This window comes from Tenrec ecaudatus, chromosome 10, assembly GCF_050624435.1.
Source record: "Tenrec ecaudatus isolate mTenEca1 chromosome 10, mTenEca1.hap1, whole genome shotgun sequence".
NCBI classification, from domain to species: domain Eukaryota; kingdom Metazoa; phylum Chordata; class Mammalia; order Afrosoricida; family Tenrecidae; genus Tenrec; species Tenrec ecaudatus.
The window spans coordinates 118,599,232-118,615,977 of NC_134539.1; the positions used below are offsets into that span (position 1 = coordinate 118,599,232).

General features: G+C 46.1%; 1 protein-coding gene and 1 non-coding gene across 2 annotated transcripts; one reads left to right on the forward strand and one right to left on the reverse strand.

The window, feature by feature from the left end:
- Positions 1-4,201: 4,201 nt before the first annotated feature.
- Positions 4,202-13,214, reverse strand: LOC142459658 (protein SLFN14-like). The gene is made up of 4 exons (XM_075561408.1): positions 12,167-13,214; positions 9,875-10,003; positions 6,966-7,680; positions 4,202-5,033 (listed from the first exon to the last, which is right to left on the reverse strand). The coding sequence occupies exons 1-4, from the start codon at positions 13,212-13,214 to the stop codon at positions 4,202-4,204; spliced, it is 2,724 nt and encodes a 907-aa protein (XP_075417523.1).
- On the forward strand, positions 8,914-9,034 carry LOC142460580 (small nucleolar RNA SNORA61). Its single transcript, XR_012786759.1, has one exon. It is a non-coding gene; the product is annotated as a small nucleolar RNA SNORA61 (small nucleolar RNA).
- Positions 13,215-16,746: the final 3,532 nt, after the last annotated feature.

Sequence of the window (16,746 nt, forward strand, 5' to 3'; positions counted from 1 at the left end):
TGAGAGACCAATGAGTTTTTAAGGCCCCAGTCTCTACTTAACAAAGTAGGATGTAAAATATTATCCTTGTGGACCATGCTATCCAGTATCTATTAATTCCATTTCCCCCCTGAACATTTTGAATCTCCCTTCTATATATCAGAGGAGACAGGAGTGGGACTGTAGAGGGGCTTTGACTGGTGGGGATTTTTTGCTATATCTTGCTGGCTAGTAAGGATCTCTGCCTTCTCTCATTGCCCTCACGTCTTCTCCTTGTCTTTTCCAAGTTGTATAGTTGGACAAAGAAAACAGCCTTCCATGACGAGAGCCAGAGATGAGCACGGACTTCAGATGGCATGAGGTCACCCTAAGGTAATAAAAATGATTGGAATGAACACACAGGGACTATGCCTTGATTCCTCACTCTTCACTTCCATCTTAAGCCAAGAAAAATTAAGATGCCAAATTGAATTTTTGCTCTATTTATTTCAAAATTATGCTTGCCTTCTGTCAGATGCAGATATCTAATGGCTTCTCCTTCCCCTAGTGGGGGAGACAGATTCAGAAAGGATCTGTCTGGAACTGCGCCTGGGCCTTTCTAAATGCCCGTTTTATTCGATGACCTGTGGAGTCTGCTCTGAGGCTATATGGATTGTTTTTCTAGGTGCTGTTAATGCTCCATAGCTTGTGGCCCCGTTAGTAATTCTCCAGGTTAAGTTCTTCCTAGGGCTTCCGCAGTAGGTTGATGAGCTGTGGTTTTACGCTCCTGGACAGACAACACATTTTGAGTCATCTGTTTCTGAGATACCAGAGCCTCTTGGTCATTGTGGCTGTCATCAGAACCAGGAGTCGGTATCTTGTTCTCTTATTTAAGGCAACGAACCTGTATGTCACCAGGTAGAGGGACTGGAGTTTTCTAAGCATTTCCCATGAGAACACAACTTAAACAACATACAAAGTGAATCATGTATCCAGGCAATCCCTCTGACCCCATAAGCCTATCTCTGCAAATTTATAATTATATCCAAAAAAGAAAACGCTATGTGCCTGACCTGGCCAGCATATTGTGAAAGTGTTAAATTTGAAGATTGTACTTCTTATCTGCTCCCTGAAAGATTTACAGCCTCACAAACTGCTGTTTAGGGTTGCTATGGGGTGGAATCGGCCGGATGGCAGCGAGTGTTTGGGTTTATACTATAATACTGGAAAATGCCTGTGCTAGCTACTAGGGTGACACAAACAACCTGACATCTCCATCACATGACGGTGAGCATGTAATCCTCATTCAGGCATTTGCAGATCAGTTGTGTTTTAGCTAATTTAGTCGAGCTTTGCTTCAGGCCATGAATTGGGTTCCAGTATGTTTCAAATGTGTCTTTTCCTGCTGCAGCAGAAGGGCTATCCAAGGCACATTCCTCTCGGGGCAAAGGCAGAAGCCCCAGAGAGCACACTCAGTGCTGGACACATGTAAAGACTCAGTATACATCACAGCTACTAACGTTCCATTGCCCAAATCAAGACGAATGGCCAAGTCCACATCAAGGTGGTCAGAAAACATGCCACGGCTCTAATGTGAGGAACTACAAAGGGTATAAATATAGGAAGGGGTAAAGCATTGCGAACAATGATACAACCGACAAAAATACCTTGAAAATTGGCTCCAAGGAAGGAAATAAAAACATGCACAGGTGGGTGCATAAGCAAATGTGGTGGTGAAAGCTGATGGTGCCTGGCTATCAAAAGATGTGGTGTCTGGGGTCTTAGAGGCTTGAAGATAAACAAGCGGCCATCTAGCTGAGAAGCAACAAAGTCCACATGGAAGAAGCACACCAGCCTGTGTGATCATGAGGTGTTGATGGGATCAGCTATCAGGCATCAAAGATACAAAACAAAAAATCATATCAATGGGAATGAGGGGGAGTGCAGAATGGAGACCCAAAGTCCATCAGTAGTCAATTGGACACCCCTTATCAGATGGGCCACAAGGAAAAGACAAGCCAGTCAGGGTGCAGTGTAGCACTGATGAAACTTACAACTTTCCTCTAGTTCTTTAATGCTTCCTACCTCCCCCCCACCCCCAATATCATGACCCCAATTCTGTCTTACAAATCTGGCTAGACTAGAACATGTATACAGGTACAGATAAGAGCTGGCACAATACAGGGAATCCAGAACAGATAAACCCCTCAGGCCCAAAAAGGGGAGCAGTGATACTAAGCGGGGGAGAGCCAATCACAATAATCATTGTATGACACAGCCCCCTTCCAGGGGGACAGACAGCAGAAAAGTGGGTGAAGGGAGACAGCAGTCAGTGTAAGACATGAAAAAAAAAATCAAGGGGACATGGGGGAGGGACGGTAGAGAGGGAAGGAGAAAATGAGCTGATACCAAGGGCTCAAGTAGAAAGAAAATGTTTTGGAAGCGATAATGACAACATATGTACAGGTGTGTTTGACACATGGATATGTGCATAGATTATGATAAGTAAGACACCCTCCGTAAAATAAAGAATAAATTAAAAAACATGCACAGGATACAGAATTGATTCACAACTTGACCATAATGATGTAAATGTTTTATATATCAATAATAAAAATAAATAAACACAATTGAAAAAAGTATGTCCAGGTAACAGGATGTGAAGAACTTTTTATTTTGCCTTTTTTAAAATTTCTGCTACTTAGAAGCTTCATACAGAAAGCAAACATTTTTAATTAGTTATTTCATTAAACTGGTTACTGTATATACTCAAGTATTAGCCAACCTGAATATCAGCTGAGGCACCTAATTTTACCACAAAAACTGCATTAAAAATGTGCAGAAAAACTCGGTTTATACTCGAGTATATATGATACTTTACTCATCATAATAAGGTTCTGTACGAAAAAACTATAACTCTTTTTCCCTTAAGAAGAATTCTAAGTACAACCAAATTAGAAAATTATTTTTTTTCTCCACCAGTTCCTAATCTCATACTCAAGGCTAACCAACATGCATTCCTATGGACCTTTACCTGTGCCTGCTTCCTCATGAACGGCCCCGTTGCCTTGACGAGTCTGTCTGCTCATTAGCGTCGCAGCCTTGAAGGTGGCACTGGCCTCTTGGACATTCATTTGACATGCATTTCACTGAGTAAGAACATTGCCCATAGTAGGGCTCCTATTATCTGAAAAGAGCAAGTCAGTTCCACACATATTTCCCGAGGTCCTGCCAGGTACCAGACATCGTGCTAGTAGATTTGGGAGCAGTGGCTAACTTATCCCCAAGGCGCTCAGTCTAATTGGGAGAGAAATTTGTACGTATGTGTTTTAGGGAAAGAACAGAAGGGTTCAATGATTCTAGAGCCTAGTGGCAATTAGGATAATCAGGACAGCCTCTCATGAGTACCCGTGCCCAATTCCCACTACCAGAAACGAAGATTTCACTGGTCTGATGTCAGGTCTGATCGCTCACCTTTTTTAAAGCTCCCGGTGACTATAACATCCAGGCAGGGTTGAGAACCACTGGGGTGGTCATTCTATTTGAACTCTGAGCTATTTGACTAGACTAAGAAATTGATGAAGACTCTCAAATCCAATATTTAAACTCATTCTTTAAAAAAATAAATATGATCATACCCAAAATGTCTACTACACGTGAAGAGTTTAAATACGAAAGCGTCTGGAGTTTCTTACTCCAGTCTCCAGCCCTGTCCATTCTGACTCTTCAAACAATGTTTTATAAAACGCACAAGAAATCCAAATCCACAGCCAGGCAAGTCGATTTCAACTCATAGCGACCCTACACGGGGTTTCCAAGCCTGTCCGTCATTTACAGGCACCAACAGCCGCGTCTTCTCCCAGCGAGCCCCTGGTTTGGGTTGGGGGTAGCAGGGATGCACTGAAGATACGTGAGCAGGAGGCTTTATAAAATAAGCTTCTCTATTTTAGTAGAGCCTCTCTGGTGACCGGAGGAAGGCTGGATCAGATTTAGGGAAACTGAGAGTGGAGATCCAATGATAAGCGTGCTGTGAATTCCCAGGGGATGTGAATTAGGCGGGGGGAAAGACAGGGACACTGCAAATAGAGGAGGGAGGTCCGCTGAACAGGGTTCTGTGGCTTCAGGCCATGCTGACCATACTTCCAATTCCAATTCGCTTGTAATAAATCAAAAGGAATCGCTGCCGGCTGCTTGGGCGTCGTGTCCCTGCCCTTTCTAGCTTCCTGTGTCAGCTGCAGGATGTTCAGAAGGCTGCCCTCTTTTCATAAAACAGGTAGAGGTATTTCGTGGCTCTGGAGGCAAAGCAGAGTCTGTGACATCTCTCCGACAGTGTACTTTCTGGACTAATGCCAAACACAACATTCCTCTGGAGGCCTGCAAACTTCTGAAGACTGTCTAGCACAATGTGACTTCCTCCAACCCCAGAAGCCCGACTGAACACAGTAGTCACTGCTCCATCGCTCTCAGTTAATCCCATTGCTTTTTGCAGCGCAAGTTCGTAACGTTGTCTATCCTCCTCTCTCTTGCACAGAATTGCTACATCGTTGGGCATGTAGCCACCCTGGAATAGACCATGACATCTTTCTGCCACGGAGTTCACGATCTGTTCTTCTGACACTCCGGTCTCTGTCTCACACCCCCCCAGCAGAGCCTGGGCACCCACTGCTTCCTCAAAGGCGGCTTCCTGGAACAAGGCCAGTGCCTCTGGGGACATGTGGTGAGGAGGATTCCCTTGGACCCTCTTCATTTCCTCTTTCATGACCATTGCTATTTCCAGGGCACAATGGATCCCCTGGACAATTTTCCGAGGAAACTGAGCTGACGGAGGGGGAAGGCCGCTGACATCGACATTATGGACCTGGAAAGGGTCCAGAAAAATCCAGAGAATCCCCCGCTGAAGGTTTTCACTTCCAGCCCCCTTCCCCTTCGGATGGGTGATATTCTTAGCCTTCGTGTACCAATCATCATATCTACTGCAAAAATTCTCCGTTTCATCCACTACTATGTGCTTCGTCATTGGGAACTTTCCGTGCACAAACATTTTCCTGGTCACTGCTTGGCAGGTGGTTTGTTGGCTGTAAGAATAAGAGAAAACAGGCATTGAGGTATAGAAATAAAGGGGACAAGCTTGCCTGAGCTGTCATTAAAGACCAAGTCTCATCTGGAGGCTGATTCATTAAGCAACTCAGTCATTTCCGGAATGCTACAAAACTGCTCTCCGTACAAGTTTTCCGACCGATGGGATCTATAAAATTACTCTTTGGAGTAATCTGGTTAAATCTCTATGCAAAACTTTTGAAATGAACCCAGCTAGGGTTTAAATTTTTTTTTTTTTAATGAGTACCCCGTTTCTGCAGCTTGATATTCCTCAAAGGTCTTTCTCATTTAGAGGAAGTCTCAGCAGTAACTCACATGTTACCACCGTTTTTCACTCTGCCCTTTTTAGTGCTGAAGAGTAGCCACCCACAGGCAGATCCTAGTTAAGAAACACACGAGAAGTAAGCACTCTCGACCAACGTCGACTTCCCCACTCACTTCTGGTACAAAAACCAGGGTGCATTCTCATGGAAAGCCGCTGGAGATTCGGGTGAGGCCATCACCAAGCGGTTGCTGAGTTCATTCCATGTCGGGGAGGGTAGCAACTCGATAGGCTGACTGGATTGTGTGTGTGTGTGTGTGTGTGTGTGTGTGTGACTGCATTTGTTTCTTGCCTCCTCTCATTTGAACCCAATTGATATCTCTCAGTGTTACAGAGTCCCTAATTTTAACAGTCTAGTGCTTCATCAATGCACTCCCCACCCGAGTCCCTCTGACACAGGCAGTTCCTGAGAAATGTAATTCCCTAGGCCCTGAGTTGTAATTACTGATTTTTTTTTTCTTCCTCCAGTTCGGACTGTGTTGGATCCCAAAGAAAAGTATTAATTTGTAGCCATCTCTGTATCTCCTTCGTATTAGGGGCTCCCTGAGCATTTGCTGAACTGAATGGCCTTGCGTTTAGCTATAAATCACAACAAAGAACTAAGATCTCAACACGGTTGACAAGGTCCTTGGCCATCAGGGATCCGCCTCCTTTCCCACCTCCTCACCTGCTCCATAGTCATACTCAGTCTCTCCTCCACATAGCCCTACCACTTTGGGTCCTTTGTTTTCCCTGCCTTCGAATTGGATGTGCCCTTTCCTAGGAAACTTGCCCCATTTTATTAACTTTTGCTACTGGCTTCCTGAGAGTGAGTCCAAGGGCCGTCTCCATTAGGGGCATGCTAATCAACCACCGTCCATCTTAAATTCACGTGACTGCATCTTCCATATGGTCCCATCTAACACTGTCTCACACAGTGGCTAGCATAGAAAGATGATCAAAAGTGACTCATGAATAAATCCTTAAATGAAAAATCTAAGTAAACCTGCCTCCATTTGATGAGTTGTGTCACAACCCAATTTTTTCCTGCTAAGTTGAATGCTAACGATTTAGATCAGAAGCAAATCTACATGTTTCCTCAAAGCGTTCACTCAGGACAAGTCAAACCAATGAAAATACTTTAAAAACAAAAGCAAATTAGTATTGAATACAAATTCCAGTAAACCCAATGTCTATGAATGGAAACACTCTATGACTTCAAAGCATTGCGTATCAAGAAAAATATGTTTAAGCAAGAGAGATTGATTTGAACGTTTCTTAAATTTAATATCACAGATTGTGGAAAACAAACCACCCAACATGTCCAGTTCTAGAAATTTAAAGCTATACCTATATGCACGCTTGGAGTGTGATTTGTGTGTGTGTGTGTGTCTATGTGTGTGGAGAGAGATTTAAGCCTGAACACTATAAATTGCTTGTCTCTAACTCAACTTCCCAATCAGTTGTACATGTGTACATTGTAAATATGTCTAAGTGCATGTAGTTAGCTAAGACGGGGCAAAGCCTCAAACTGCAAATACAAATCACTTGGGTGATGCTGTGGAGAAGACAAAATGTATCTGTTGTATGAACTTGTTGAAACTCTTACGCCACAAAATCCTTTAAGGTGTCGCTTTCACAGATGTAGAGGATCTCTTGCGGTGCGCAGTGGAACCAGTTCTTAATTTTCTCCATCATCCTGACGGCGAGGGCAGTTCTCCGGGTTCCGGGAAAGCAGTGGACGGACAGTTGTCGTGTCTCCTGCAGGCTCTCGGAAAGCAGCTCACACTGCTCCTCTATGAGCAAGTTGGAGAACTCGCATCCCAGCCGGGCGCTCAGGAAAGACCTGGAGCCCAAGGAGACGACCACGAGGGCCTGCAGCAAGTCTTCCATCTCTTCCCGATTGGCAAGTCGGTAGGTGTGGGGGTAGTGCACCGGCTCCTCGGGGGACGCCGACTGGGGTCTGGTCAGGTGCATCAGCTTGGGAATGACGCACAGCTTCCCTGTGTAACCGCCCACAGTTTCCAGCTTCCACTTTAACTCACGAGCCGTGTTCCGGGCGTATTCAAATCCTCCGACCCACCGGGGATCTTGCAAGATCGTGTAGAGCACCAGGGGCCTGTTCACTGCTACCAGAAGCGCGTCACACAGGACGCCCTGCGCTTCCTTTAAGCCGACATCACCAGCCCAGCTTCTGGAAAATATTACCAGCCCCCCTGAGCAAGCATGCAGCTGTGTCTTCAGTAATTCCTCCAGGCCCTCGTGACTGGAGAATAGCTTCTTGCAGAGGGCCTCTGGCTTAAATTGTATCTCTTCCCGTGGCACTGAAAATTAGAACAAATGCACGTTACCAAAAACGTACAAAAGGCAATCGATGCGGAAAAGCCGCTCGATAAGATTCAGCGTGATGAAAACGCCGAATAATGTAGGAGCAGAGGGTAACTTCTTCAAAGGAATCAAGGCTATATGTCAAAATCTTAATGGGGAGAAACTGAAACATCCCCTCCCCCAACCTCCTGTGGGAATCAGACAGTATTTCCCCTTATCACCACTGTTACGTAATACACTCCTAGACGGTCTTAGTCAGAGCTATAAAACACCAAAAAGGTATCAAAGAGACCCAAAGAAGAAGCAAGACTCTGTTTTGCAAGGGGCATCAGCCTATAGATAGAAAGCTCCAAAGATTTAATGAAAACAATTTGCTGGAGCTAATTGAAACATTTGGCAATCTAGGTATGAAGATGTCGGAGACAATTGATCTATGGTTTGTAACAAGAGTTGCAAGAGCCCCAAATAAAATGATAATAAAGAAAATGACTGAAGATGGATTTAAATACCTAAATATAAACCCTATAACCCTATAGCAATCATCAATGAATAAATAGGTAAAAACTCCAGGGCCCTAAACAAGCGGGCATGCATGACCAAACATAATGAAAAATGCCCATACCACAGGAGACGAAATAGAGGACCGGGCCCTTCAAAAAATACAAGATGTATGTCCATCAAAAGATTCATCAAAAGATTGAAAGGAGAACTCACAGACTGGGAAAAGAATATTTGGCAATGCTATCTCAGATAGAGGGCTAATTTTTAAAAATCTATAGAAAACTACAATGCTTTAATTAAAAAAACACCCACAAATAACTTAATGAAAACTGGGCATCAGACATGAATAGACAATTTACTAAAGCGACATACAATCATAGGAATAAATACTCATGAGCACTAGCCGGAAGAGAAATAAATATTAAAACAGTGATGAGATGCCACCTCACACCGACAGTCTTCAGAAATTTAGAAAGAAAATAGTAAGAGCAGGAGAGGCTGTGAAGCCACTGGAGCTCACTCTCTGCTGGCGGGACAGCAGCGCGGTGCTTCCCGGGGCAAATGAGAATGTGGGAACCATATGATCCTGCCATCGCTCGACGTGGTCTGAACCCAAAGAAGGAAATAACAGAACATGCCCCATGCGAATCGCAGCAATTTCTCTACTAGCTCGAAGCACGCCATCTGCGGAGGCATCGTAAACAAGCTCCAGTAGTACCTACACACAGAGGCTGCAGTTTCCTTTCCCATCAGATCTAAACCCTGGTCTGAGTGGTTATAAAAGGAGAGAAAGAAAAACTGAAGCTGACTTCAATTCTTTTGTGACACGCCAGCTAGTTTCCAAAAACAACAACAAAACAGACGCAAGTGTCCTGTAAGGTTTCCTGGTGCAATGCCACCGGAAGAAAATTCCCGAAGCTATAAACTACGGCTTCCTTGTCTTCACGGGGAAGACATCCCCTCTGCAGGTTCCAGAACTGAGAGCAAAAGGGGTCATTTCTGGTAACATCACCAGGAATCAGCCTTCCCAGACTTCCTCTTGGAATCCTTTCTTCAACCGCACGTGGCCTACTTCTCCTTCCTGTAAAAGGTCTTTTGTGTGAACCGGATGCTTTTGTGGAACTAAGATTTCCTTTAGAGGAGTGATTAATAACCAAGGATAGTTTGATTTTTCAGGGGCCATCTGGCAACTTCTGGAGCTATTTCTAGTTGCCATAACTGGAAGGATGCTAAAACATCCAGAGATGCTTTTCAAATATCCCACACTGCACAAGACATCGTCCCACCACAACTCAAAACAAAACATTTGGCCCAATGTTAACAGTGCCAAGGTTGAGGAACCTCGACTTCAGAAGTTCAATGGGTCCCATGGCTTTTTCAGAGTTAGGAAGTCACAGGGTCGTCCTTTTATTGCGGAAGAAATGCCCAAGTCCTAAGGAATTCTCAGACTGCTTAAACTTGGAGACTGGAGTAGCTGGAAGCCCAGCAGCAGCAGCAAAGAGGAGTTGAAAATACAACGGAGCCTTGAAGATGATCAAACAAGGGTCCACCCGATTCCTTCAGGACAAGTATCTCCAAGTCCTATGTTGGATCTGACCTAGGGAGGAAAGTTCCGACTGGCTGCCACCAATTTCTCCCCCATTTAATTTTAGCAAAGAAAAGCCCTCCACTGAAATAAAAAATGAATACCTGGAAACGAACGCCGTTGCAGAGACACCTTGAATTCCAGGACTTTCGTGGGGTATCTCCAGGTTCTGAGCGCCAACGGAGCTGGCGAAATCAGGGGCGAGGTGTCGGCTGTGGCCCAACTGGAAGGAGCTAAACAAACACATGGAAAGTTGTTTCAGACAAGAAACAAAACAAAAGAACTCCCTCCTGGCTCTTTTACTGAGAACACGTGCCGGGCATCTCACACTCCCCATGCCTCCGACAGCCCACGTATGTCCACTCCCTGCGTGGCTCTTCGTGAGCAAGTCATTTCACGTGTGTGTCATTCAGCAGTGAGTTGGCGATTGCCGTGATTCCCTTCAGCTCCTCTAATATTCTGAGTCTACGTCCGCGCTCAGAGGGGCAGCAAAGGTTCAGCACAGTAGACCAGGCAGCTTCTAAGAGTTCGTAGAGATGGGCAGTGGGAGGTGGGTGAGGGGAGATGCCGGGCAGTGTAAGATAAGATAAAACGATTATTTATAAACTAGTAAGGGTGCAGGGGAAAGGGGGGAGCTGGGAGGGAGGGGGAGGGAAAAAAGGAAACCGAGCTGATTCCAGGAACCCAAGTGGAAGGCGAATTTTGAGAATGACGAGGGCAACGAATGTATAAGGGTGCTTTGCTCATTGATGTATGTATGGATTGTGATAAGAGTTGTATGAGCCCCAATAAAATGATTTTTTAATAAAAAAAAGAAAAGGGGAAAAAAAAGTTACCACAAGTGAGGATCAGTGGAAAATAAAGATACAGTCAGTAACATATCTCCTTAGCCAACAACAACAACAACAACAACAACAAAAGAGTTCGTAGAAAACTTCCCTTCCCTTCTCTTTTGGGGTGGATTTAAAAAATTATTTTATTGGGGGCTCTTACAGTTCTTATCACAATCCATACATAAATCCATTGTGTCAAGCACATTTGTTGCCATCATCATTTTCAAAACATTTTCTTTCTACTTGAGCCCTTGGTAGCAGCTCATTTCCCCGCCCTCCCTCCTTCATGAACCCTTGATAATTTATAAATTAATATTTTTTTCATGTCTTACACCAACTGTTGTTTCCCTTCGCCCACAGTTCCGTCGCCCTGGGAGGGGGGTTATATGTCGATCATTGTGATCAGTTCCCCTTTCTCCCCCTTACCTTCTCATTCAGTTTTCCCCGACTTTTTGAAGTCCCCTGGGATAGCTGCGTATAGTGTTTAAGGGGTCCCTGGGTGGTGCCAATGGGTAAGAGCTTAACTGGTGGTTTGAGCCCACTCACAAGGCACCCCAGAGATCAAGCCGCAGCCTCGAAAGTGTGATGGAACCTAGTTCTCCTCGGCCCACATGATTGCCACGGGAGTCAATCAACTCAAGGGCAACTAACAACGACAACAGTTGTTTAAGTCGCACGCAAGGTTCAGATGGACTAGAAAGTGGCAGGGTCTCTGTGTGTGTGTGTGTGTGTGTCCGTCTGTCTGTCAATCTGTGCCTGTGTCTGTGCTCATGAAAGAGAGCCTGGGGGTAGGGGGGGGGGAGATTATCAAGTTAATTAAGGACAAGAGAAGAACAATCCAATAAAGTCATCTAGTCACGCCCCCACGCGCTCACTCAAGCTTCCTTTCCTTTCAGCTTTGGGACACAGTGCCCTGGAAGGCACTAGGTTTATGAGCTGAGTTCTGCCTGTACGTCCTTTATGGGTGGCTAGCACCCACCAGGGCATTTCAGGCAAAGCAGAAGGGAAGGGGTACACGAGGCGTGGCTCTGCCCCACTGCCATCTGGGGCTCAGCAGCTCCTTTTTCATCCTTCCCTCGACCCCGCAACCGCCCGCGAAGCGGTGCCCCAGCCCAGCGGTGAGTGGTATTAGCTCTCACCACACTTAAACATAAGTGAAAAAGAATTGGAATTTTTGGTCAACAATACTTCCCTTGGGAAAAAGCTTAGGGAAGAGTCCTTTAAAAAAAAGTTTCTCTACACTATCATCTTTAGGACACGGCTCATGATGAGCAACCTTTGACTGGCATAGTCAGTTGTTCGTGTCCCTAGGGACTGCAAACATTCTGAGGAAAAGCTGTCTTTCACTCCTTGATGGCGAATGGGCCGCTATCACCTTCCGAAAGTGGACTAGAACCCAATCACTCCGTGACCCCAAAGAGCTCATCCCTGGAGTCACTGGAAACGTAAAGGCACTAGCAAAGGACTCTTCGCTAGCCAACCTACTGGACAAAGATGCGTCAAAGATGCGTGGAGGAGGGGGTTCTTCGTGCCCCCTGGCCAGTGACTGTGCTCCCATTTTACCTGGCTGAGAACTGAGCATCCGAGCTACCCAGGGCTCGGTCATCAGCCTCGTCACAGAATTGTCCCTCAGGATCCAGGAATCCGGGGCGTCCGCAAACACCGCACAGCAGAAGGCCTCCACTTGTACCACACAGACATAGCCGTACAGGACATCCTGCTGATACACATTCAAAATTTTCGTCGTGAAATTCACCTTTGGCTTCTCAGGGCAGAAGTGGAATGTGGTCAGCTTCTCGATGCACTTGTCTATTTCATTTTTCAGTGATCCAGGGTTTATTTTCTCCTTCTTACAGCCAAAGACCTCTTTGCTTTTATCATCCACCCCGATGATGACGTAGCCCCCTTGGGTGTTGGCGAAGGCAGAAACATAGCGAGGCAGCATTTCCTTCACCTGAGGCACAATCTTCTTGGTGGTGAACCTTTTGAACTCGACGTGGATTGACTCCGTAAAGTTGAGTTTCTCCTTATACACGAGCTTGTCCCTTGTAAAGAATGCCAAGGCCGATGCCTTCATATCTTCTTCTTCCTCAACGCACCTGTCAGGAGCTCTCTGCGAGTGCAGCTCCTTCACCCTTGCTCGTCCGCACTGCTTCTCTCGGAGAAACTCCAGGGCACTGGGGGGGCTCAGGTTGATGGCGGACGTCATGTCCCTCTGATACAAATTGGTCTGCAGGCTGCAGATCCGGAGGGGGACCCGGGAAGCATCCGGGTTCCACGACTTCACAAAAATCAGAAGATGGTGTCGCTGCTGCATGTAGTCAAGGTATTTCTGAGAGCCCGAAGGGAGGAGCTTTTGAAAAGAAGTCTCCAGATCCTGCCCCAGTCCATGGCGGCGGTAGCTGTACGACTGATCGTTAGTCTCCGCCTTGATGACGCCCCCTCCCGAATTCAAGAGGGCACAGACAGCTTGGGTGATTTTAGAGTTCTCTGATCTTTTCAAACAGGTGTTGGTCATCTTCTTCCGGTTCTCTTCTCCAAAAGTCACTGCGCCGACCTCGAGAACTCTCTCGGGGTAGGGTGTGCCCAGATCGCCTCGGCGACACTCCATTGCAGCTCTCTGAGCTGGAACACCCTCAGGAAGGCGGCCCTGCTGAGGGATAAATCAGGACAGAAGTGTTGTTTCTGCATTGACAGCAATTATTCCGGAAACTGCGATCGCTTCTTCAGAGTATTTGAGATACACTTTGGGGCAGTAGAAAATAACATCCATCTTTCTGACCATACTACCTTTCAGGTCATGCCTTCCCTCCCTGTGGGAAACAGAGTGCACGCGGATACATTTGTTATTCTCCTATGTGAAGAAGCCTGCAGCCAGGATTCTGGGATGGAAGGTGGCCTTCCCACTTGTGAGTGAGAGATTTGTCTCAATCACATGCTCATAATTAATATTGATCCCCACAATATCCTCTCATGATCGTGCTGCCTTAAAGTTACCTCCTACAAGCACAGGGCTGATGGTGATCTAGGCAGCAGCTTTACCTGTAGGAACAGACATGTGCTATTGCTCTCCTAGCTCAGGGGGCTATCACTCCCCTTACCTGCCCCGGCACTGGTGTTAGGGTACTCTTCCAACGAATTCAAGGACCTTAAGGGTTAGGGTACAGCCCACCCTGTTATGTATGTGGATACCTGTAATTAGGGGGGTTTGCCCACCACCCCCTCCAAGAGTATATAAGCTGTTGTTGGAAATATAATCTCTCTCTGCACAGAGCTGGCTCCTGAAGTCGTGGCTGAGGTGAGCCCTTGCGTGCTTTGTCTTCTCTGATATCTCTATCATCTACCCCTTAATTACACAACCACCCACTTGGACCCATTTGTATGTGGAGGCTGGCACCCTACACTTCCCTGGACCATCTAATAAAAATGTCCGGTGTTGGAAAAAGAACAAAAATCATCTCAGACAACGTGGTTTTCCAACAACTTTGCTGGCATCTTTCGCCCTCCTGACATGAACTCCCCTAGACACAGTATGGCGCTCAGAGAACAAGGACAGGGGTTAGTTAGCACAAGAGTCGGAGTCAACTATTCGGGAATATGCAGAAGTCTGAACCCTAAATGTGACATAGAAGATGGTGCTGTAAAACATGGCATTCCTTAGGAGCGGGTTTCTACTTTTAGAAAGCTTTAGCCGACGTTGCACTCTGCACATTCTAAGTTTTCTTTTTAATTTCCTAATTAATGTACTTTTTTCCCCTTTAAAAATCATTTTATTGGGGGCTCATCCAACTCTTATCTCAATTCATCCATCCATCCATTGTGTCAAGCACATTTGTTGCCATCATCATTCTCAAAACATTTCCTTTCCACTTGAGCCCTTGGTATCAGGTCTTCATTTTCCCCCCTCGTTCCCCTCTCCCTCGTGAACCCTTGATAATTTATAAATTGTTATTATTTTGTCATATCTTACTCTGTCTGACATCTCCCTTCACCCACTTTTCTGTTGTCCGTCTCCCAGGGAGGAGGTTATATGTAGATCCTTGTTGTTCTAACAGCTCAGGAGACTGTCACTGCCCCCCCTTTCTACCCCACCCTCCCTCCACCCTCCCAGTATCGCCACTCTCACCACTGGTCCTGAAGGGATCATCCGCCCTGGATTCCCTGTGTTTCCAGTTCCTATCTGTACCAGTGTCCATCCTCTGGTCTAGTCGGATTTTTAAGGGAGAATTGGGATCATGATAGTGGGGCATTCTTCTAAGTTTAAAAGCATATCTCATCATAGATAGTGTAATATGTGGGAACAGTTCTGTTCCTGCCTCCTAGGAGCTTTAGCCTCTGCTGTGGGAAAGCTATGATCCAGAGGAGACCTGGAAAGGGACAGGCAGCTTCGGAGCAAGGACATGGGACTATGGTCAGCTCCCATCTCCAGGTTCCTGTTTTCTTGGACAGACCAGGGAAGAGCAAGCTGAGCTGAAATGAGGGCTCAGAGACACAGGGTTCCGGAAGAAGGCCCTGGCCTACTAAGCGCACGACAAAAATATTTCCTCACCTAAATCAAAATCCTTCCTCCAGGGGCAGAGAACTCATTTCTTCTCCGTGATAAGGACAGAGCCAGGCGCCTAGGGCGTGTTGTTGTTCATACACACCCAGAGGGAGCAAGCTGCTATCTGCGGGACACTACCCTCCTCCTCTGACATGACATGGTTTGAGCTGCCGTCTCACTTACTCCAGGTGAACTACAAATAACCTAAGGCACGCAAACAAACTCACAAGAAGATTCTGAGGCGGCGTGACCCGAAGGGCAGGGTAGAACTGCCTGCCCCCTGGGAGGTTCTGAGGCTGCAAACCTGGATGGGAGCAGAAAGCCTCATCTTTCTTCCCTGGAGTGGCTGGTGGGTTCGAAGCACTGACCTTTTGGTTAGTGCTCTAGCTCTTTAACCACTGCACTACGAGAACTCCTTTAGAACCACTTGGGGAATTGTTTATTTTGCTTTCAAATGGAACCATGTCCTGTAACCAAAACCAAACCCACTGCCACCAAATCTATTTTGACTCAAAGCAATCCTACAGGACCGAGGAGGGTTCCATTGGGCTCCAAGCCTGCAATCGTTAGGGGGAAAGACCGCCACTTTATTCTCCCGGGAGAGGTGGAGGAGTGGGGCTTCCAATTGCAGACATTTGGTCAACACTCTTGCACTTGAGCCTCTGCACTACCAGGGCTCTTGCAAGCGTCTCTTAAAGGTACATGGATAGATGGTATTTGATGCTCCTTTGGGGAAAAAAAACTAAACAAAACACTTGTAGTAATATTCTTTTCATATTATAGAATCACAGAGTTGGGAGGGACGTTAATCACAGAGTTGGGAGGGAACATCCAGCAATCCATCTGATTCATAAATCCCTCTATAATATTCCCAACTTCCAACAAATTGCCATTCAGCAGCTGCTTGAATACCTCCAGCAACAAGAAACTCACTGCCTCTAAAAGTAGCCTTTTCTCTGTCCCAACAGCTCTGTTAGAAAGGTGTCTCTTAGTTTGAGCTATCATTTGTCTCCCTGTGGCTTCCACCCACAGAAGAAGCTGATGCGAACGAGCACACCCTGTGGACCCACGACTTCCCGAGGCTGCTTGAAGGTCTCGGTATGCTGATAACAGTGACAATAAATGCTAGTTTTCTGAGATTCTAACTCCATATGAGCAATCTTTTCACACTTTCCAGAACTTCTCACTTACAAGTTTCCGCTTAGCTACTGTTTTACTAGGCCCTTTATACCCCAGATTCCACATGAGATTTAAAAATATATTATTATTATTTTACCTGATGTGTGTGCTTTTCCAGTTGCTGTTGAAGTTTCACATCTGACTTTGGTCTGAATGTTTGCCTTCTGTCACAACCCCTGTTGCCCTTCGATATCAGCCTGGGAGGAGCAGGAACCCTGCCAGACTCTTCAAGCCTCTGTAACACTGACCCACTGAGGAAGCCTGATAAGGGCTCAGCAAATGACTGGACACTTTCGCAGGCCAGGGGCTGGGCCCAGGGAGTAAACGAGGGGTACTGGGAGCGTTTGGGGCTTGTCCAGCCAGGAGTTAATGCTGAGCTTACCATCTTTCATGAACTGAGCATTGTTTTCATATACTCCTA

Coding starts and splice junctions, on each gene's coding strand:
- LOC142459658 (XM_075561408.1), bottom strand. CDS start 13,214: ATGGAGTGTCGCCGAGGCGATCTGGGCACACCCTACCCCGAGAGAGTT. Junction 10,004..12,166: donor GATGCTCAGTTCTCAGCCAG/GTAAAATGGGAG, acceptor GTGTTTGTTTAG/CTCCTTCCAGTTGGGCCACA. Junction 7,681..9,874: donor GCAACGGCGTTCGTTTCCAG/GTATTCATTTTT, acceptor TCTAATTTTCAG/TGCCACGGGAAGAGATACAA.